The sequence below is a fragment of the Hibiscus syriacus genome, unplaced genomic scaffold, assembly GCF_006381635.1.
Source record: "Hibiscus syriacus cultivar Baekdansim isolate YM2019G1 unplaced genomic scaffold, ASM638163v2 tig00111061_pilon, whole genome shotgun sequence".
NCBI classification, from domain to species: Eukaryota; Viridiplantae; Streptophyta; class Magnoliopsida; order Malvales; family Malvaceae; genus Hibiscus; species Hibiscus syriacus.
Genome location: NW_024062967.1, coordinates 2,821 through 25,186, shown reverse-complemented (window position 1 = coordinate 25,186; position 22,366 = coordinate 2,821). Strand labels below are relative to the sequence as shown.

Below are 22,366 nucleotides of genomic sequence, written 5' to 3'. Positions count from 1 at the left end.
AGTCATTGGAAAGAGGCAGTGGAATCTGAGTATAATGCTCTCCACAGGAATGGCACGTGATCGTTAGTGGCATTACCTGAAGGAAGGAATTTAGTGGGCTATAAATGGTTGTTTAAATTGAAAAAGAACCCAGATGGCTCTATCAACAAATAGAAAGCACGCCTTGTTGCCAAAGGGTATTCGTAAGTTCCAGGGCAAGACTTCAAAGATACGTTCAGTCCGGTTGTTAAATTTACTACAGTGAACATCACCTTAGCTCTTGCAGTTGCTCGGCAATGGCCATTGAGACAAGCAGATATGAACAATGCGTTCTTAAACGGAGTGTTAGATGAGGATGTTTTTATGAAACAATCTCTTTGGTTCGAAAAGTGGGCTTCTGATGGCACTCCCTTGGTGTGCAAGTTGCATCGTGCCTTGTATGGCTTGCGACAAGCGCCTAGAAACTGGAATGAGAAACTTAAGAACAATTTGATAAGTTTGGGGTTTGCACAGTCTCAAGCTGATGCTTCTGTATTTGTACAGAATAATGATGGGTGCTATACATATACACTTATATATGTGGATGACATAATTCTTACTGGGCAGTCGAGTGTAGAGAATGAAAGAATTGTGCGTGCATTGAAGTAAAAAGGGATGCTGACTCTTTGGTGATGAGTCAACGAAAATACATTCTAGAGTTGCTTGAGAGAACCGTCATGTTGGGTGTTGTTCCTGTGTCCACTCCCATGATAGCATCATCGAAATTGACTGGAAATACAGGTGAGTTACTGGCTGATGCTCGTGAATATCAAAGTGTGGTCGATGCACTATTATATGTATGTCATACGACCGGATGTGGCGTTTAGCGTGGGAAAGGCTGCTCAGTTCATGCATGCTCGTCGCGCAGAACATCTAGTTGAAGTTAAGAGAATTCTACTCTATCCTACAGGTGGGGGGTGTGCAAAAAGATCCGATCCGGTGACCCGATCCAAAAATTCAAATATTGGATCCGTTTTTTGATTTTTGGATAATTCGGATTGGTTAAAATCTACTTTTGGATTATCCGAAAATCCGAAAAAAAATTGGCCTTTAATTTTAGATATATTTAGTAACCTACTAACCCATTAAAACTCTAACTCAATAAAAATTAGAGTATTTAATTTTTTATTGTGTGTTGTAATTAAATATGTTGAAAGTAAACAAAACATGGGGCGGCTAAATGGTCATATTTAGGAAGCCAACTTTTGTTGAATTTTTGGATGGTAAAACTATGCAATTAGTCATTGTAATTTAGGGTATTTATAAGATTAGTGATTAAAGCTTCTACTATAAATACCCTAGCTCATTTAGCTTCAAAACCATCCAAAGCATTCTAGCTTTCTTCCAATACTAGAGAGATTTTAGAGAGTTTCTTGAGAGTTGTTTTCTCCTTTTTATCTAGAGAGAATTATCATTGTTTTCTCCTTGGTAGATTGAGAGAGGTTGTAATTCCTATTTTCTCATAGTGAAATTCTTCTACCGTTGCCCGTGGTTTTTACCCTAATAATTTTAGGGGTTTTCCACGTAAATTTTGTGTCTCTTTTATCTTCATTTTTATTTTCTCAAATTATCAGTTGCGATTTTGCTATATCCGATAGCCGTCTTCCGCAACAATTGGTATCAGAGCTAGATTAGAGTGTGTAATATCTGCTTATTGTCTTTGTGGTTGCCACCAAAAGGTGGATACTCCAACATAAGAAAGTAAGAAGTTATTACCCATTCTTTGAAGGTTCCAGAGAATTGTTCACGATAGTGAAATAGTGAGAGCTATCCGTAAACGAAGCAATGGCAACGAAATTTGATATTGAAAAGTTCAATGGGAGAAATTTCTCATTGTGGAAATTGAAGATGAAGGCCATCCTAAGGAAAGAAAGGATGTCTAGCGGCTATCAATGAAAGGCCGGTGGATTTCGCAGATGACATCAAATGGAACGAGATAGACGGGAATGTTATGGCAAACTTTCATCTAGCATTAGCAGATGAAGTATTGTCAAGCATCGAGGAGAAGAAAACAGCTAAGGAGATATGAAATCATCTCATCAAATTGTACGAGGCCACATCGCTGCACAATAAAATTTTCCTTAAGAGGAAATTGTACACTCTCTGTATACCAGAATTTACTTCAGTGACGGAGCACTTAAATACACTGAACACCTTATTTTCTCAGCTTACATCCTTAAGCTGTAAAATAGGAGAACAAGAACGTGCTGAACTTCTACTTCAAAGTCTACCGGATTCGTACGATCAACTCATCAACTTGACAAACAGTAATGTCACCAGTCTAGTCTTCGATGACGTTGCAGCTGCTGTTCTACAAGAAGAAAATCGGCGCAAGAACATGGAAGACAGACAAGTAAATCTGGAACAAGCAGAAGTGTTGACAACGATGAGAGGGAGATCAACAGAATGTGACTAAAGCAGCAGTCATAAACATGGTAGATCGAAGTCGAGGAGCAAGAAGAATTTAAAGTGCTACCACTATGGAAAGAAGGGTCACTTGAAGAAGGATTGTTGGAGTCTAAATAAAAACTCCAATCCACAAGGCAATACCGCAAACACTTCAGATGATGGAGATGCTCTATGCTGTGAAGCGTCAACCACCGTGGAAGGCAAAAAAAGATTTGCAGATATATGGCTCATTGATTCGGGAGCGACATATCACATGACCTCAAGAAGAGAATGGTTCCAACATTATGAACCTGTCTCAGGAGGATCTGTGTATAGTTGCAATGATCATGCCTTAGAAATCGTTGGTGTGGGAACCATCAAATTGAAGATGTATGATGGAACAATTAAAGTTGTTCGAGATGTGCGGCACGTGAAAGGTCTGAAGAAAAATTTATTATCCTACGGATTGTTGGATAATAATGCTAGCAAGATTGAAACATGGAAAGGAATCATGAAGGTGTTCCGTGGAGCGCTTGTGGTGCTGAAAGGTGAAAAGATAGCTGCAAACTTGTACATGCTGAAGGGATAGACATTGCTAGAAGCAGAAGCCTTTGTTGCCTCATGTAGTTCAGATTCTGCAATGCTATGGCATAAGAAACTTGGACACATGTCAGAACAAGGAATGAAAGTCCTTGTGGAGCAAAAGCTACTTCCAGGCTTAACAAATGTATCACTTCCTTTGTGTGAGCATTGCATAACAAGTAAGCAGCACAAGTTGAAATTCAACACATCAAATTCTAGAGGCAAAAGTGTTCTAGAATTGGTTCACTCTGACGTATGGCAAGCACCAGTAACGTCCCTAGGTGGAGCAAAATACTTTGTCTCATTTATTGATGACTACTCCAGGAGATGTTGGGTGCACCCTATTAAGAAGAAGTCAGACGTGTTTTCAACTTTCAAAAACTTCAAAGCGCGGGTGGAACTTGATTCTGGAAATAAGATCAAGTGTTTCAGAACAGATAATGGAGGAGAATACACAAGCGAAGAATTTGATGACTTTTGAAGGAAAGAAGGCATCAAAAAACAGTTCACAGTGGCGAACACTCCTCAATAAAATGGAGTGGCATAGAAGATGAACAGAACCTTGTTAGAAAGAACAAGAGCAATGTTGAGGGACGCAGGCCTAGAAAAATCATTCTGGGCAGAAGCAGTCAATACCGCCTGTTATTTGGTGAATCGAGCTCCATCAACTGCAATAGAGCTGAAGACACCAATGGAGATGTGGACTGGTAAACCAGTTGATTATTCAAACCTCCATGTATTTGGAAGTATTGTGTACGTGATGTACAACGCCCAAGAAATTTCAAAGCTGGATCCAAAATCCAGAAAATGCAAATTCTTGGGGTATGCTGATGGTGTAAAGGGGTATCGCTTGTGGGATCCCACTGCCCATAAAGTGATCATCAGCAGTGATGTTATCTTTGTAGAGGATAAACTACAAAGAAAAGAAAACGATGATAGTGCTAAAAAGTCAGAGACTACATAGATACATGTGGAAAAGGAGGTTGAAGAAGGAGATTCTTCTGAAGCAGAACCAGCACATGATGAACAAGAACCAGAGAGTTCTGAAGCTCCAACAACTCGTCAATCAGATCGTGTGAGAAGACGTCCCAATTGGCACTCAGATTATGTTATAGAAGGTAATATTGCATACTACCTTTTAACAGAGGACGGTGAGCCATCAACATACCAGGAGGCAATACATAGCTCAGATGTTTCACTGTGGATGATGGCGATGCAAGAAGAAATCGAAGCCCTTCATAAAAATAATACATGGGACCTTGTGCCACTACCACAAGGAAGGAAGCCAATTGGTAACAATGGGTCTTCAAAATCAAGCGAAATGATGATGATCAAGTTGAGAGGTATCGTGCAAGACTGGTGGTCAAAGGATATGCTCAAAAAGAAGGTATTGATTTCAATGAAATATTTTCTCCTGTGGTTCGACTAAAAACAATTCGAGTAGTTTTGGCAATTTGTGCTACATTGGACTTACATCTAGAGCAGCTAGATGTTAAAACAGCTTTTCTTCATGGAAATCTTGAAGAAGAAATTTATATGCTCCAGCCTGAAGGTTTTGAAGAAAAAGAAAAGAAGAACTTGGTTTGCAGGTTGAACAAATCTCTTTACGGTCTAAAGCAGACGCCGAGGTGTTGGTACAAGAGATTTGATTCTTTCATTATGTGCCTTGGATACAACAGACTTAATGCAGACCCTTGTGCTTATTTCAAGAGGTCTGGTGATAACGATTTTGTTATTTTGTGTTGTATGTGGATGGCATGTTGGTTGCAGGACCCAACAAAGATCATATTGAAGAATTGAAGGCACAACTGGCTAGAGAATTTGAAATGAAGGACTTGGGATCAGCAAACAAGATTCTAGGGATGCAAATTCACCGAGACAGAAGTAATAGGAAGATTTGGCTTTCACAAAAGAATTACTTGAAGAAAATCTTGTCACGATTTAGCATGCAAGATTGTAAGCCAATTTCTACCCCTCTTCCTATTAACTTCAAATTATCCTCTAGTATGAGTCCTAGCAGTGAAGAAGAGAGGATGGAGATGTCTCGAGTACCATATGCATCAGCAGTGGGAAGTTTAATGTTCGCTATGATATGCACAAGACCAGACATTGCACAAGCAGTGGGAGTGGTTAGTCGGTACATGGCAAATCCAGGCAAAGAGCATTGGAATACAGTAAAGAGGATTCTGAGATACATCAAAGGGACCTCAAATGTTGCATTATGTTACAGAGGATCAAACTTATTAATCAATGGGTATGTAGATTCTGACTATGCAGGAGATTTGGATAAAAGCAAATCTACTACAGGATATGTGTTCAAAATTGATGGTGGAGCTGTAACCTGGGTTTCAAAATTGCAGTCAGTTGTGGCTACATCCACAACAGAGGCAGAATATGTAGCAGCTACACAAGCCAGTAAAGAAGCAATTTGGTTGAAGATGCTATTGGAGGAGCTTGGGCACAATTAAGAGTATGTCTCTTTGTTTTGTGACAAAGCACATACGAGTTCAGTACCACTTCATTCGTGAAAAAGTGGAAGAAGGGACAGTAGATATACAGAAAATTCATACCAAAGACAACATAGCAGATTTCATGACGAAGGCGATCAACGCGGATAAATTTACCTGGTGTCAATCCTCCTGTGGTCTGTCAGAGACGTAAGCAACATGATGGTACAAGATAGAAAGAATGGTGTGAAGATATGATTGTTCCAATCAAATCTTCAAGTGGGAGATTGTTGAAAGTAAACAAAACATGGGCGGCTAAATGGTCATATTTAGGTAGCCAACTTTTGTTGAATTTTTGGATGGTAAAACTATGCAATTAGTCATTGTAATTTAGGGTATTTATAAGATTAGTGATTAAAGCTTCTACTATAAATACCCTAGCTCATTTAGCTTCAAAACCATCCCAAAGCATTCTAGCTTTCTTCCAATACTAGAGAGATTTTAGAGAGTTTCTTGAGAGTTGTTTTCTCCTTTTTATCTAGAGAGAATTATCATTGTTTTCTCCTTGGTAGATTGAGAGAGGTTGTAATTCCTATTTTCTCATAGTGAAATTATTCTACCGTTGCCCGTGGTTTTTACCCTAATAATTTTAGGGGTTTTCCACGTAAATTTTGTATCTCTTTTATCTTCATTTTTATTTTCTCAAATTATCAGTTGCGATTTTACTCTATCTGATAGCCGTCTTCCGCAACAATATATATATATATATATATATAAAAGTATAGAATATATAACATTATATCACAAAATTTAAAATTTTTAAATTAATTTTTAAATTTATATTCGGATTCGAGTATCCTATCCGAAAGGATCGAATACAAATCACTATTTTAGGTATCTAAAATTTTTGGATCGGATCGGATCCAATATCCGGTTTTGCACACCCCTACCTGCGGGAACGATAGACTATGGACTGTCATTCTCTTCAAAGGATTCTACTCTACGAATTGTTGCCTTCTCTGATGCAGACTGGGGAGGAAATGTAGACGATCGCAGATCAGTTTCCGGTTACAGTGTGTTTGTAGGAGGGTGCTTGGTTGCATGGAATTCCAAAAAGCAAAAGGTAGAATCGGAGTATTGCTGATGCTGTAGCTAAAGTCACGTGGGTTCGTGCTTTGTTGACAGATCTTGGTGTGGTTCAGCATGACAACCGATAGTATGGTCCGACAATACGTGTGCTGTGGCGTTGTAAGCTAATCCAGTTTATCATGCTCACTCAAAGCACGTTGACTTGCTCATTCATTTTGTGATGGAGAAAGTGTCAACCGATCAGTTGTACGTCAACTATGTACAAGTCGAGGCGCAGGTTGCAGATGGGTTAACCAAACCCTTGTCAAAGCCTGGTTTTGAACGATTCAGAGACAGCCTGTGTGGTTGTGTGTTGAATGCGGAAGGTGGAAGAAGTAGGAGGAATATAGAGACTTACATCACGTGGGTTTAGTTCTCAAGTGGTTAGCTCAGCTTGTTAACTAGGACTGTTAGCTAGGGTTGTTAACTTACATCACCTACCTATGCTTTTCTGTAAGTACTGTACTGGTTATCTTAAAGCTTAAGTCTTTTAGTTCCATTATTGTCAATAAGAAAACAAGCTTTATTCTTCATCTTGTTCATTAAATTCCAATATTTTTTAGTTAAACAGACATTAAATTTGTGTTCATGAAGACTAAATGGATTTAATAGAAATTTTTAAAACTTATTGATTGTTGTCAATGACATCGATCATGATAAGATGACTAAAAGAAAAGAAGAAAAAGAAAAAGAAAGGAGAATTTTTATTTTAGAGATCCCAAAAATTATCATTTTAATGTAAATTTGACTTTTTTAAAACAACGTTTTTAATTCTTATGTAATATCATAATATTATTATTATTTAACGATGAAGATAATATTATTTAACGATGAAGTGATCAAAAATTGTCATTGATACTTTATGAAATTTAGCCTCTAGAAATGAACACTTCCTAGATAAAAATCAACAAAAGTTCGATACTCCAAAATGAGGGTCTTTCACCATAAAATGAAATTTGTGAGCCAAAACTCCCCAATAAAAGAGCTAGAACACTATTTAGCTAAAACACTTTTTAGTCAAATCTTAAGGGTTTTTTGTATTAAAATAAAACATCAGAGATCAAAATGTTTATATACATATAGAAACTGTAATGACTATTTATTCATACGTTTGAGGATTTTTTTTTTTTGACATTATACCATAATAGAATACCAATTGTGAAAAGTAAGACCAATCCAAATCAATAGATTAATGAGACATACATCGTTCCTAACAATTAGCTACTAATATGGCAGAGCAGTGGAGTGGAACAATACTTTGTTGTATACATTACTAGCCAATAATCTCAAAAAACTTTGATCAAATGTTGACAATGTGTATAAACACTAAAGTTTCAGCTCTGGATGTCAGTATCTTCTTCACAGGGACAACTGAACTTTTATGTTTGTAGTAACTGCATATTTTGAAAAAATCCAGACAACATAAATGTATCTTCTCCAAATGTGAAAATCTACGATAACGAATAATCGTCCAAATGAAACGACCAAGCTTCAATCCCCACGGACACGACCGCTACTTGTGGAAGCTTTCTTACCGGTATACTTCTGTCAAAGAGAGAAGGGCGGATATCAGACTTCCCTATTGCCAGTAGAATTTAAAGCAAAAGAATCTCATTGATAAAGTTGCAAATATGGTTCACAAGCTGACCTGTTTTCCGATGTTGAAAGGGATATACTTGTATTTGATCATGTGCCCAATCTGACGCCTCATTGTAAGAACGAAGAGAACGACCCAATAACAAAGCAATATAGGCCAAAAGACGGGAACATCGAAAACGGAAAAGAAAGTCATGAGAAATGCTATACAGAAAGCCTTCGTCATGGAGTACCTGAAAAAAAGCATAAAACGTGTGTATTATATTCATACTTTAATGTCCATTCATTTAGCAACAATTCATATTTATTACAAGCAAGACAACAAGCATCGAAGATGACAAAATACGATGGACAGATAAAGAGCAAATTATTTCGAGCACATTTTCCTCAGTTTCCAGAATCAGAGACACACAGCAGAACACCGAATAGAATGACAAAGGTCAGACAGAATATATGAGATAAGTTTTTGTCGAAGAACCTTTTAAGCCATGTTATATTGCAATCAACCGAACATGTTAAAACAATTAAGAGGGTTAACTACCAAACCTTTATTTACATACACATATATATATATATTATATATTTATTTTTATAATAAGGAAGGCCTCATTAAAAACCCCCTTCATATCCGTCAAGCAACAAGGACTTAACGAACATTGGAAGGAGGAAAAGAGTACCTTATAAATTTAATTGCATAAGAACCAAGTACAATAAGATTACAATACTGCCATAATCCTTGGCAACCCGCAACCCTACAGAAATTAAGCATTAGAATTACCCTAAAGAAAACAAACTTCTAATAGGACTCAGCCTGTAACAAACTTAAACATAAACCTAATCTGTTAACAATTCCCTCGAAGCAGGACAACAACATAAATAGATCCTCTCAACTTAACCAATCCCTAGTTTAGCGAATTTATCCGCTTCCCAATTAACTGCTCTCACCACATGACGCACAATGACACCTTTATCTACCACAATCTCTGCAATATCTTTTACTAAAGATAGGAATATCGGGGTAGAACTTAATGGATTTTTTATCCAGTCAACTGCCACAGCACTATCTGATTCCAAAATAAGACTTCTGTTTGCCGACAACCCCAAATCAAGAAACAAATTCAAGCCTCTTTTTATCGCCATCAACACTGCCATAATAGGAGGTCCGGACCCAATACATTCAGAGAACGAACCCAACATCACTCCTTTCTCATCTCTAATCAACCCACCAATGCCACCCTTCGACCACCACTTATCCATAGCGCCGTCAACATTCACTTTAACAAATCCTAAAGGAGGAGGAGACCAAGTAACTACCTTTGAAGTCCTCTTAGCAGAACACCGAATAGAATGACAAAGGTCAGACAGAATATATGATATAAGTTTTTGTCCAAGAAACTTTTAAGCCATGTTACATTGCAATCAACCGAACATGTTAAAACAATAAAGAGGGTTAACTACCAAACCTTTATTTACATATATATATAACTCCATTATGAGATTCAAAAAGACAAACAGCAATAAAGATAACTATGACCTAAATTTCAATTGAATACAAGCTACTATAATCATACCCGCAATAAAGTAAATATCCCTTTTTCTTTCTTGAATCATCATCAACAATCATGAAATGAATCGAATGATCACACCATTTAACCTGGCAGCACATGTTTTCACATATTTTCTCCTTTTGGCTAATAATAAAGGGAATTGTTTCCATCTATCTAAAAAAACCAGACTGTGCTTTTGAGTTTGCCTAAATAGATCAATATACCTCGAGTGCAGTGCAGTGTTCCCTTAATAAACCATATGGCAATAAAATAAAGTTTTCAATTACCAGAACTTAAGCTCGGGTAGTCTGCGGATAAACGGCTTGAATTCATCTGAACCTTTCGTCGGCAATACAGGTCCATCAGAACCTTCAAGTTCGGGATCAACAAGTGGAGACAAAAACCCAATTAGCAAATTCAGCAGGTAGATTCCTAGTCCATACGAGATTATGTAAAACCCTTGAACATAATAGACCCGCAAACAGTACATAGCTGCTACAACAAGGGTTCCAATCCACCTATACGTCGAATGAGGAGTTGACTTATCCAGATAATACTGATACATTCTCCAAGCGTCGTGCCCCCATTGAGGCAACGGCGATGCCACTGACGCACCATCCCCTCCAATTCCCTCCATTCAGTATTAGCTTTAAATTCTATGCCATAAGAGAAGAACACAAATCAACTTAAGCACAAAGATCCATTAAGTTTACAATGAAACATAGTTACCATTAAGCATCACAAAGCAAAGTAGCTAAGTCATTTTCAATCAATGAATCCAATTTAGAGAAAAACCCTAATACTATGATTGTAAACCAAGAAAATGCATTGAAAACTCATGACCAGAAGTTTAGGAACTGAGATTTAAAGCCAACCACAAAAACCAATCACACATCACCAAGGAAAAAAAACCCAAAGCTACGAAAACAAGATGAGATCCCAAAACTCTGCTTCAGCTTTCTCACAAACCAAGCAATAAATCCTAGTGTTTTTAAAGGGAAACAACTATGCTTCAAAAACCCAGATCCAGAAAACAAAAAAAAACCCATGTATCTACATAGAAATAGCATAAATTGTTGAATAAACAGGGGAATCTACCATGAACATTAATAAAAAATATTGAATGCTTAGAAAACAAAAGATCTTTATGAACAATGAATATAAAACTTAAAAAAAGATGTTTAAACTAAAGAAATATTGAAATAAACAAAAGGGTAACCTCTAAAGGACTCTCCGTTGTTAAGCTTTGGGCTCTCTGAGAAATTCTTTTTTCTTTTTGGTGTTTTGTGACAAAGATGAAGCAAAGAGCCGTTCAGCGAGCAGATCTATTCGGAGATGGGTATATCTATGTTTTTTCTTTTCATTTTTTAAAAAATATTTTTTACTTTTTTTTAATTGTTACTGCGTTGTTTTTCATTTTTACCGACAGTGAAAATGCTTGAGCAGTGGTCGTTGCAAAAAACGGAGTCGTTCAAACGGGAAAGAATATGCCGTTTTAGCCTTTTGTCCATGCGTTTGTCGTCTTCTTATTATCGTTTTGGTATTATTTAGTTTGAATTTTATTATTATGTTTTTTAGGGTTATTTAAGAATTAATAAGACAGAAATGAATAACACCAAGTAAATTTATTAAAATTTTCTTTCATAATTTTAGTTTAAAAAATTATTTTAGTAAATTTATTAAAATATATTATAATAAAATTAAACATATTAAGAATCAAATTGATCGTAATGTTATCTGATTTTTGATATCAAATTCAAATGAATATGAAATGTTTTTTTTTAACATTCAAATAACTCCAATAATCTAACACCTAACACTATTATATGAACAATTAAAAATTAGAATATATATACTATCCATTGAAAGCACTTTAAATTAATAAAAAATAATTAAAAATATGTAAGTGTATTACATCAAAATAAAAACTAATTATCACCAATAATTAATTTATCTAGTAAAATAAATCATTGATATCTTAAATAAAATCAAAAGTTAAAATCTTGACAATGTGAATAAAGTAAGATAAATTGAGAAAGTCTTTCTCATAAATAGATCTTTGTAATATTGAATTTATATTAATTAATTAATAAATTGAGTATCAGTGATTCAATCAAATAATAATATTAGTTGATAGATGATTTTTATCAAAGTCTTTTTAAAGTTAAAATATTAAAAATTAAGATATTTTTAGAAAAATAAAATAACTACTCTCTTCGTTTCATTAATTTTGTTCATTATTGATTTTTAAAAGTTAATTTTTTTTATCATGCTTATTTTAATATTTTATATAATTAAATTGTATTAAATATATATTTAAAAACTACAAGCGATGCATGATTATCCTTTGCTTTCAAGGCCGGAAACGGTACTGAAATCTTGGAATATGGTGGAGAGTGGAAGTCTTCCAACAACAATGCGCCGGGTAGTTCGAACGTCGGCGAGGCAGTGAAGTACCGGATCGATCTCAACGTTAACTTGAGTAAGTCGGCTTACCCTGAATTGCATGAAAATAATCCTCAGATAACTCACCAATTCTTTGTTACAAAGAAGACTGGCGTTAACTTAACTGGAGGAGGACATATATTCAAAGATGCCATGGTTACCCGAGAACCGAAACGAAACATGTTCAGAGAGTTCTCGAGTTTATCCCCCGGTTTCGGTTTCCATGGTCAACTCGGACAGGACAATTTTGTAGATATCAGACCTACTGTTTGTTTAAAGAATGAGTCACCAGCTGAAACTGAAGCAATGGAATTGGATGTTTCAAAGAAGATCCATCTTTCAAGTATGTGTTCATCAGAAGAGGTAATTCTTGCCTATTTTACTAGTTTTTGGATGGTTACCTGTTTCTTTTACAGACCAAAAGTGTCGATGATCATGTTCCTGATGTTCTGTAATTAGTGTGTTTTGTTGGAAAACAATTGTTTGGTTCATTATCAACTAATGCAAATAATTTGCAGAATAACAAGAGAGTTCATGTGAACACTGAATTACCTGATATGAATGAGGAGCTTCCTGAATTTTCGACCATGGCAAACTCAATCGATGATGGAGGGACAAGTACCTTGAAAACCCAGAGTTTAGATGTGGAGCATCTCATCTGCCTCGCTAAGCAGCCCTTGGTTTCCGCATCTTGTCAAGATGTTCTTGGACGGGAGCCGATCCGCAGATGTGTTAAAAGTCTCAAGTCGAGCATTTCAGAACCCACGGTAGACGGAAACCAGACAAGACAGGAGCCAGCACTCAATCAAACCGCAATGCTATTAAAGAATGGCGACTCTTCCGATGATTCAACGAGGAAGAACCGAGAATCGTCTCTTTCAAAATATTGGATTCATAGATGGTGTCGTCGGAGAAACGAATCTTCAAACACGAAGCCTGAAGCTTTAGTGCTATGTGAGCCACAGACTTCAACAGCAACATTCGACGAACTCGAAAAGAAGCAATTTCCGAGCATTGCAGCCATGGCTCTAATGGGGAAGGTCATGAACGGTTTCCATCATTGCGAATTTCGAATAAAGGGATCTTCGATAGTCTGGGGAAGGCCATGATCATTATTGTGACATCCGATTTGTAGATTCGAATGAACTTAATAACATCTCGACAACTTAAAATGCGTAATATCATCCATACTTTTATTGATTATTTGATGAACATTGACATCAAATGGATAAAACATACGGCATCAGCCATTCAGGCTGCTACTCTACTAATAAAACGAAAAGGAAAGCTGCAAAGCTGTCATTTATCTTGATGCAACTTATTTTCTATGAGATCCAGCATCTATTTTACACTGCATAAAGAGCTTGTAATTTACATATATCTAGTAATTGGATGGAAATGCAGCTTCTTTTCTTTCTTTTCAGGCAAAATACTGAGTATGCAGTATGCCGCATCCGATTTTCAGACCTGTATCGACGGTTCATGGTTGCTATCTGCAAAGCACCTTCAGTTCCGAACATAGAGCTGCCCGTGGGAGTCTCTGAGATTCATTTTTATATAACTGTGCCATCTGCTATTGTTGCCTTCTCCATAACGATGGTTATACCAGACCGGATGTAAAATCCTTCTTCCGGCCTGTCGGCTTCTTGAACACCCTAAGGAGAAACAGCAATTAGTTGATACTTCGAATAATGCAAGCAATGGTTAGAGTGGATGACAAAAGATGATATGCTTACATCTTTGTTCACAATGACCACATCATGTCCTATTTTAGCATTCTTGTCGATGATGCAGTTCCTGATTCTGGTATTGCTTCCGATTCCGATTGGGACCTTACCGTCCGCTAGTAGAGATGCAATTTCGGATTCAGTTTGGTAATAGTCTGCTCCCATCATTACTGTGTCCTGTAGATTGGAAAGGAGTGAACGAGATGAGCTAAAAGTATAAGGGGTAAAGAGAAACGGTTTAACTTAAACTGGGAAAGGATGAAAATTTACCTGAAGCTCGACACCGTAGTCTAAACGGGAGCGTTCGCCGACTATCGAGTGTTGGACGCTACATTCTCGCAAGAAACATCCGTGGGATATTATTGCATCTTTAATCTGCATAAACTAACCAAAACAGAGAAGGAAGAAAAACGAGTGCCACAACTTTAGTCCAAAGTAGACAATCTGTACCCTGCATTTATCGATTTTGGTTGGCGGTAAGTAGCGAGGAGAAGTATAGAAAGGAGTTTTTGGGTCATAAAACTCGAATTTTGGAAACTGCAAAGACGGGACAAGTTTATCAGCATTATAATGAGATATGCATATCCAACAAGACTGAATGTAGGCAGTGCCATTGTCCGTGAACAAACAAATGCATATACCAAATGAAAGCGTATAACGATAAAACCAACCTCTTCAGTGAGGGCCAAATTGGCTTCATAAAACGACTTGATCGTTCCGATATCCTCCCAGTAGTCCTTGAAAATATATGCCTGCAGAATTTAGCACGTACATAGAGTAATCAGATGCCTTGGACATTCAGAAACTCTTGACGAATACGAATGGCATGATGCTTCTTTGGTAGGGGTCGGTTTTGCATTTGAAGCCTCATGATAAACGAACTCGTCGTTTGTATAAAGAGAGATGAATGTTCCATTTTGATAGCTCTTACCTGGACATCATGCTCCTTCACCGCAGCAGGAATGATTTCAGAGCCAAAGTCGTTCGAAGTTGGATATCTCCATCTCAGAAGCTTCAATAACACATCCATCTTGAAGACGTAAACGCCCATCGATGCAATGTAAGGGGATCTCAGGGCTTCTTGGGGAGACAACCCTAGAAGTGTGGTATCTGTTTGCTGCAGAGAATCATGAAGTAAATAAAACAATTTCTCACCTAAAAAGCTATGATAATCGATAATGTCAACGTCGAAACATGTTTACACAAAACTTAAAAGGTTAATAAAATGGCTTACCATTGCTTTCAAATCAGCATCCTTCGGTTTTTCAGCAAACTGTACGATACGGCCCCCTGCCATCCATCTTCACCAATCCATAATCAGATGCACGGCTGGAAAGTAACCCGTTATTTATGGTCAGCTTTTTAGATGTACTAATAGGGAATAACTAGAAAAGGTAATATATATATCGAACGAGAACTACGTCATTAAAATGGGAGTAGATCGAAATACCCGTTGTCCACAGGCACGCATGAGATTGTAATATCAGCATTATTGTCGACATGACACTGTTATGCATTGCAAATAAGTTAGGCTCTTAGCAATGCCAGAAAACACGAGTCCAACCGAGTAACAGTAATCAATACCTGTAGAAATTCCATATAATCCATTCGATAGAGATGATCCCCACACAAGATCATTACATTCTCGATGTTCATCTTTGCATCCTACACGGAAAAAAAAATTAATCCGTCATGTTTAATATCCGGATGAATGAAACGTGAACTACATGAATTCCAAGCCATTTTTATCATTACATAGGGAAATGAAACTCGGTTTCTACCTCAAATAACCATATAAATTGCCTCACAGCATCGGCGGTTCCTTGGAACCATTTCTTCCCTTCCTCTCCCGATGTTTGAGTGGCTGCAAGAACCTGTTAACCAAGTGAGCTCTGTTAAAGTACTCTAACACTCAACAAATCCTTATTCCAATTACTGCAGATCATATAGAATCGGATACAAGAACTCCCTAACGAAAGATCGACTTGTGTTTTGCACTAGTTAAACTAACAAAGAAGGTAACAATTCAATCTTTACTCGACACAAGGATATCATACCTCCACAAAGCCATCTCCGAAATTGATACCATTGCCGTAATAGGTGCGCGAAATGTGGCGATTGAGGGAAGCCGAGTTGAACTGAGTCAAAACAAAGATCTTGTTTATCCCACTGTTGATACAGTTGCTCATCGGAATGTCTATCAGCTTATAGCACCCTCCAACCGGAACCTGAACATCAAATTCACATAAAGAAAGGCATTCACCATGGTTAAAACCGAAACCAAAGAATCCAAATCAAATTAATAAGTATCAAATTCATCACCAAACATGAACTAACGCGTCATTACCATCAGATAATTTACACACACATATATATACTTACAGCAGGTGTAGCTGCCCTTTTGGTAAGTGGAAAGAGCTGAGTCCCTGGACCACCTCCCAATATGATGGAAGCCACATTTTTGTGATCGACTCGCTGTCGTTCGAATCGCCGTGGTTGTACCGTCTAAAACCGAAAAGATCAACACTTTTATCAAAGAATCATTGCAAATTGTCCATTTTTTTCAACAGTAAATCATTAAAAAATCAACATACCACGGCTTCCCTGGGAGTGTTTGATGTAAGAACAGCAAAAGCACCAGATTTGATCATGTTTTCCTTCTTATCATCAGCTCTCAAGCTGTTTTTCAGCTGTTTGAACCAAATAGTGTTGTTATTAAGACTCCCTCTTGTTCTCTCCCCTAGAAATGTGTTATCCCCATTGCCATAGCCAGATTTTCTTGCATTCACCAAATGAGAATTGGCTCCCAAGGCCACACAACACGAATCCATTGAAGCTCCTACCAAATGAAACTGAAACTGAAACAGATAGATAATGAACTAAATCAACTGTAGATCACATAAAAAATCGAAAGAAACCCCAAAAAGATTGGATCAGATGAAAGTATTTAAGATTATGTAAACAACCCAGATCGTAAAACTCATAAAGAAGCAAGATTCACAAACACCCAGAATCAAAAGAATCATCTTTTAACCAAAGGGAAGCATTTTTAAGGAGAAAACAACAATACACCAAGTGAAAATTTGTGGAATTGGATTCGGAAAAAAAATAAATGAAATCACCTTTTTAAGCAATGTGATTTAACCGGTTTATCAAGCTAAAAGCTCTACTAAAGCTTTTGAGCACTTCACGAGAAACCCGGCAATGGTGGTATTTATACAATCATAAAAAATTGTGAAAGCTCTCGCCGAACACCTGTCCATTTCAGCTTTCAGCTCATGAATTTCAAAATATTATTAAAAAAGAAGAAAATTCAAGAAGTTTGAGATATTTTTATTTGTATTTCTCCATTTTGTGCTCTCCACACACCAGCTGTTGATGAATTCTTTGATTAATTTTGGTGCTGCTGATGAAAACTTGTTTCACGGCTGTGCTGTCATCTTGGAGGGCTCATTTTTTGACAGTAGACAGCGACATATTTCCCACCCGCTTGGACATGTTAGCCTGACTGCTATAATTTACAGTGTAAATTTTGTATTAATCTTCTATTTATTTTTATAGTTTTATTTATTATCATCACTAGTAAATTAACGACGATATATTAGAATTAATATTATTATAAAAATATCATTTCATTATTAAAAAATTATCAAATATCATTTCATTATTAAAAAATTATCACATAAATAATTTATTTATTTTTTAATGATAAGGGATCAAAATAAAAATAAAATATGATGTTTTGTATAATTCTAAAATAGTTAGTGGTTAAAATAGAATCACTTAGATAAATGAGTAACTAAATAAATAATTTATTTTAATTTTTAAGTTAAAAACTATTTATTCTATTGATATTAGAGGTGTTCAAAACCGAGTATTTTTATTTTGAGATAGCCGAAGTATAAGATAGTATATTTGTAGGCTTGTTTCCTAGTTCGTTAAGTTTGGGTATTCATTACTTGGGTACCCGTAAAACTATGATGCTCGTATTTTTGAGTCACAATTATTTGGTTATATATATTTTTTATTTTATTAAATTCATTTTTTTAAAAAGTAACATATAAAACAAAAAATTTACAAGTTCATCGTACATAATTTATACATAATTTAAAGTATAATATATATATATATATATAAAGAAAAGTAAATAAAATGAATTGTATTATTGCTGCCAAGAATATCTTGAAAGAAGGAACAAACAACTGCAGTTGGCACGGAATATACTTAAAATAAGGGAAAATATACAGAAAATGAAGTTAGAAAATACAATTACTGATGAGAATGAACGGGTGGGGCTTCATCTCCAAACAAGTAGATTTTTTTCCAATCATGAACAGTGGATGCACGTACCACACCCTGATTTTGGTCCCAATAACATCATACTTGCCTAACCCCATGGACGGTTCACATTTCATGCACCACAAACACCCCCACGTTCTTGCCTTCGCCCTCTTTATTTCATATTTTATAACATTCTATTCGATACATAAATATAAACTCATCAAATAATTCAATAATAAAAAGAATGTTAACTTTTAAAAAAATTCATATTTTAACAGTTATATTTATAGAGTAAAGATAACTGATTTTGTCTGCTGCTAACCTCTGATCCATCCCAGTTTACAAATATGGAACGTGGAAGTGTATAAATAACATATGCTACTTATAAACTTAATTTAAATTTATAAAAATAATAAAATATTTAACTATTCGTCTTGGAGATGTCTAACACTCGTATTGGAATAGGAATACATTTTGACAAGTATTATTGAGAAGCTGCAAAAACATTGAAGGTGATTGGTAAGTTAAAGATAATGGAAGGGACAAGATGCCCGATTGTGCAATCCGATTTGAGCAAACAAGTTGAAACCCCATCTCAAGAAAAAAAAAATACAAATCACATAATGATAGGTCATTTGATGTTTAATGAAGTGGGGGTGGATGGTTCTCTTGACCGTACGCGTGGCTGTTAATTAACGGACAGTAGTTCTAATAATTTGATTAAATAAACGAGATCCGTTGATGTCTCAATCAATAATGATTCATGATAATAATCTCTACTTGAATCTTTGATGGTTTCGAGTTTTCCTAGGTGGGGGAGACCCGGCGCATGATGAGAAATGGGCATTAACCCAAAGGGTCCAAATATACATTCAACCGAGTGGCAAAATTTATATAATAGGTTTGATAAAAAAAAAAATTTGTTGGAATAATGGTCAACCAAAATTATTTGTTTTGATATGGATTTTGATACGGCAACACTTGGAGTTGCATTATGCTCGACACGTCAAGGTGGTATCGTATGCAAAGACGGAGCCATGATTCTAATTTAGGAAGGGAAGGCAAAATATATAAAATTATAGATTCTAACAAAATAAGATATCGTTCATTGCTAGAATAATTTCAAAATACATTCATGTCCAACCTAACAAAATGGAACATGCAATTCTTTCATGTCATAAAAATCATTTATAATTAAAACCTACATCAAATGTTTCTGTAATTTCTTTTACGATATATAATAACAAACAATTAGATAAAAATTCATCTTCAATTTTGTTACGAAGCTTATTCTTAATGATGTTTATCGCTGAAAAAGATCGTTCCGTAGTAGCTATAGAAACTTAAAGGGTAAGAATGAGAGTCACCACTTTGTATACAAAAGAATAAATCTCAGACTTTCTTGTTTTCACCGTCCATTGATAAAAACAAAAAATAGTTTCCGAACTTTTGAAATATGAAAGTCTTCGTACATCATCAAAATGCTCAAATTACATCCTGTTGGATTATTGAGGAGGCTCAATTGACAACCGAAAAAGTGCAAAGGGGTTTAAAGATAAAATTGAATTTAGGAGTAAGGAGAGAAAGAAATAAATAATGAACACAATGATTTATAGTGGTTTGACTTCTCAAATAAGTCTACATCCACTACCTTAGCTCCTCACCAAGGATTTTCTAACAAATTCACTAATTTGTTCTTTCTTTTTCAAGGACAAAGAGATAACATTTACAACTCCCTATCTTTTCAATGGCTAAGATAGAACCAAAACCCTTTACAAAGGAAAAAGAGTGTAAACAAATAAACCTCGAGAAAGGAAGGTGTTTACAAATTAAAAGCTCACAAAACACAAATATTTACAAGAGAATTGAAATAAAGAGTGAAAAGCTCTTCTTTGTGTTTGATTGTTTGGATATGTGTTCTAACCCTTCTTCAAGTGTCTTGAACTTGTATTTATGTGTTGAAATGTTGCAGTGGTCGTTTCTAGCCACTGGAGGTTGTTTGGAGTCGTTGGGGATCACTTTTCGTGCAAAATAAAGTTGCTCAGACCAAGGGGTATCGGTACTACCTTTGTTTATATTTAAATCAACTAGCTGTTTATGCCGTTGGGGCCTTTGGGTATCGACTATGCCTATGGTATTGATACTATACATAGTAGTATCAATACCCTTTTGGGTATTGGTACCATTTTTGCATTATGAGATTTGAGAAAAGCTGTAGTATCGGTACTACCCAGTGAGTATCGATATCCCTTACCTTTGCCAAACTTTGAATAAATTCAATTCAAGTCCAAAAACATTTTGACTTCAATTGTTATATCAAATATAGTTCAACACATCCTCAATTGCATCATCTCGTATTCAGCAAAGTCTGAAGGATATAATTTATGAACCAGTTGACAATGTCATCAATTCTAAATAAAGTATTCATCTCTTTTGGATCTAATACTGAACTTAGAGTAAGCAATTTCCTTGTATGATCATTAAATTTAACATTCAATTCATACAATTGGGTATCAATCACATTATCGAAAATGTCTATTTTATAGTGATGATGCAATGTCATCTTGTTGATGGCAAGCCCTTCCTTTTTTGCAGCATAACGCTCATTCAAATCTAGAGTCGGTATGTTAATTGAACCACAAAAAGATTTCCACTTAACAATTAAGTCATTCATCCTTATCCCTGAATTTCTGGAGTAGTGACTTAGTATATGACACAAGACATCGCATTTAGAATGTCCTGAGATGTTGTTGCAAAGTTGGCATAGCATATCAGAAATTTCAAGAACTTTCCTCATAGGATGTAAGATAAAAAAACTCAAGCTTCATATGTTGCATATGCTTCTATAAGTTGAGCTGAAGTAGCTTCATCAATAATGTTCAACAAAACTCCGCATGTTGCACTAAACATTGATTAAGATAGAAATAGATTTTAAATGTGAATTTCATCGAGTATCTCCTGGCCTTTATAGAGTACCAATTGATTAAGTCATTTTCCACTTTGAAGTTCATCAATATCAAGTAAAAAGCAAACATTTGTAGCATGTGCAACTTTCAATTGATTAGTACGCTTGCATGAGGCACCAACATATTGATAATAAAACTCAATCTATCAAAGAACCAAGAATACATATAACTTCTTTTGAAGCGTCAACTATGTAATTACAGTCGATGTGCGATACAATAAATAATGATTTATACCTGAAATCAAAGCCTGTAAGCCACTCCACTCACCTCTTATATTACTTGCACCATCATATCGTGTTCTCGGATATTTTGAACATTAAGAATATATTGAAAAATGGCAAAAAAATATTTCATCCTTTAGTGAAGCAACAATGTCTTAACATGAACAAGCCCAAAAATCACTCTTTCACATATCCATTCTTATCAACAAATCTCAAAAACAATAGACATTTACACTCTTTTAGCCTGATCTCAAACTTCATCAAAATATTATACAAAACTTCGCATCACCATTTTCTCATGAATGATATTTTTTACTTTATTTAAGAGAACATGCAAGATTTTTTTTTTAAATTTGCGGTGACGTGTATGTGGCAGTTTTGGAGCTTTCTCTATAGTTGTTGCTTCTCCATCATTGCAAGATGATATTAAATGATACAACTGAATAAATTCCTCGATCTTTGTGACGTTTTACTTTCATCATCACCTCTAAAAGCACATCCTGAAATGTAAGTCATCTAACTACATCGATTGAAGCTTTTAATTGAACTTTATTGTCCACAACTTACTGAGATGAAAATTGTTCAATTTTTCTTTAAACTGTGAAGATTGATTAACCAAGTCCGCACATACCTTCAGCATTATGATGAGGAGAATTGTTATATTTCTCAATATGTGCTAAAAATGAACAATTTTTACCATAATTTTACTTTTTCCAATTCCAAATTTATCAATAAAAAGCATTTGAACCAAAATGACTATTTCCTTGTGAAAAGAAAACACGGAAGGTAAAATGCTTCATCTTTACTTGGAGAATATTCTAACCATGATGGGAATAGCTTAAACCACGATGCTTGAAAGCTTCTTTGAAGAACTTTCTCTAATTTCGGATATTCTATAAGAGTGTCTTGATATGGACCGACTTTAATATAAGCTCGTCGAATTTCATCTTGCATATTAATCGGATACTGCCATATCTGCTTCGTATCCCAATTCACGCTCTGATAATTGATATAAAAATT

At 35.6% G+C, this 22,366-nt stretch overlaps 2 protein-coding genes and 1 pseudogene across 5 annotated transcripts; 1 reads left to right on the top strand and 2 right to left on the bottom strand.

The window, feature by feature from the left end:
* Positions 1–7,812: 7,812 nt before the first annotated feature.
* LOC120151603 (protein RER1A-like) lies at positions 7,813–11,022 on the bottom strand. Of its 4 annotated transcripts, XM_039163996.1 has the most exons (5): positions 10,937–10,969; positions 10,647–10,651; positions 9,994–10,365; positions 8,212–8,392; positions 7,813–8,108 (listed from the first exon to the last, which is right to left on the bottom strand). In XM_039163996.1, exons 3-5 carry the CDS (start codon positions 10,341–10,343, stop codon positions 8,055–8,057), a joined length of 585 nt encoding a protein of 194 aa, XP_039019927.1. In that variant the 5' UTR covers positions 10,344–10,365; positions 10,647–10,651; positions 10,937–10,969; the 3' UTR covers positions 7,813–8,054. The 4 variants fall into 4 exon arrangements, with proteins under 4 accessions (XP_039019927.1, XP_039019926.1, XP_039019928.1 ...); XM_039163995.1 differs by lacking the exon at positions 10,647–10,651 and having other exon boundaries at positions 9,994–10,362; positions 10,926–11,022; XM_039163997.1 differs by lacking the exon at positions 10,647–10,651 and having other exon boundaries at positions 9,994–10,362; positions 10,941–11,004.
* Positions 11,023–12,054: 1,032 nt separating this feature from the next.
* Positions 12,055–13,275, top strand: LOC120151583 (F-box protein At2g16365-like). The gene is made up of 2 exons (XM_039163985.1): positions 12,055–12,514; positions 12,670–13,275. The coding sequence occupies exons 1-2, from the start codon at positions 12,305–12,307 to the stop codon at positions 13,258–13,260; spliced, it is 801 nt and encodes a 266-aa protein (XP_039019916.1). The 5' UTR covers positions 12,055–12,304; the 3' UTR covers positions 13,261–13,275.
* Positions 13,276–13,424: 149 nt separating this feature from the next.
* Positions 13,425–17,099, bottom strand: LOC120151581 (annotated as a pseudogene).
* Positions 17,100–22,366: the final 5,267 nt, after the last annotated feature.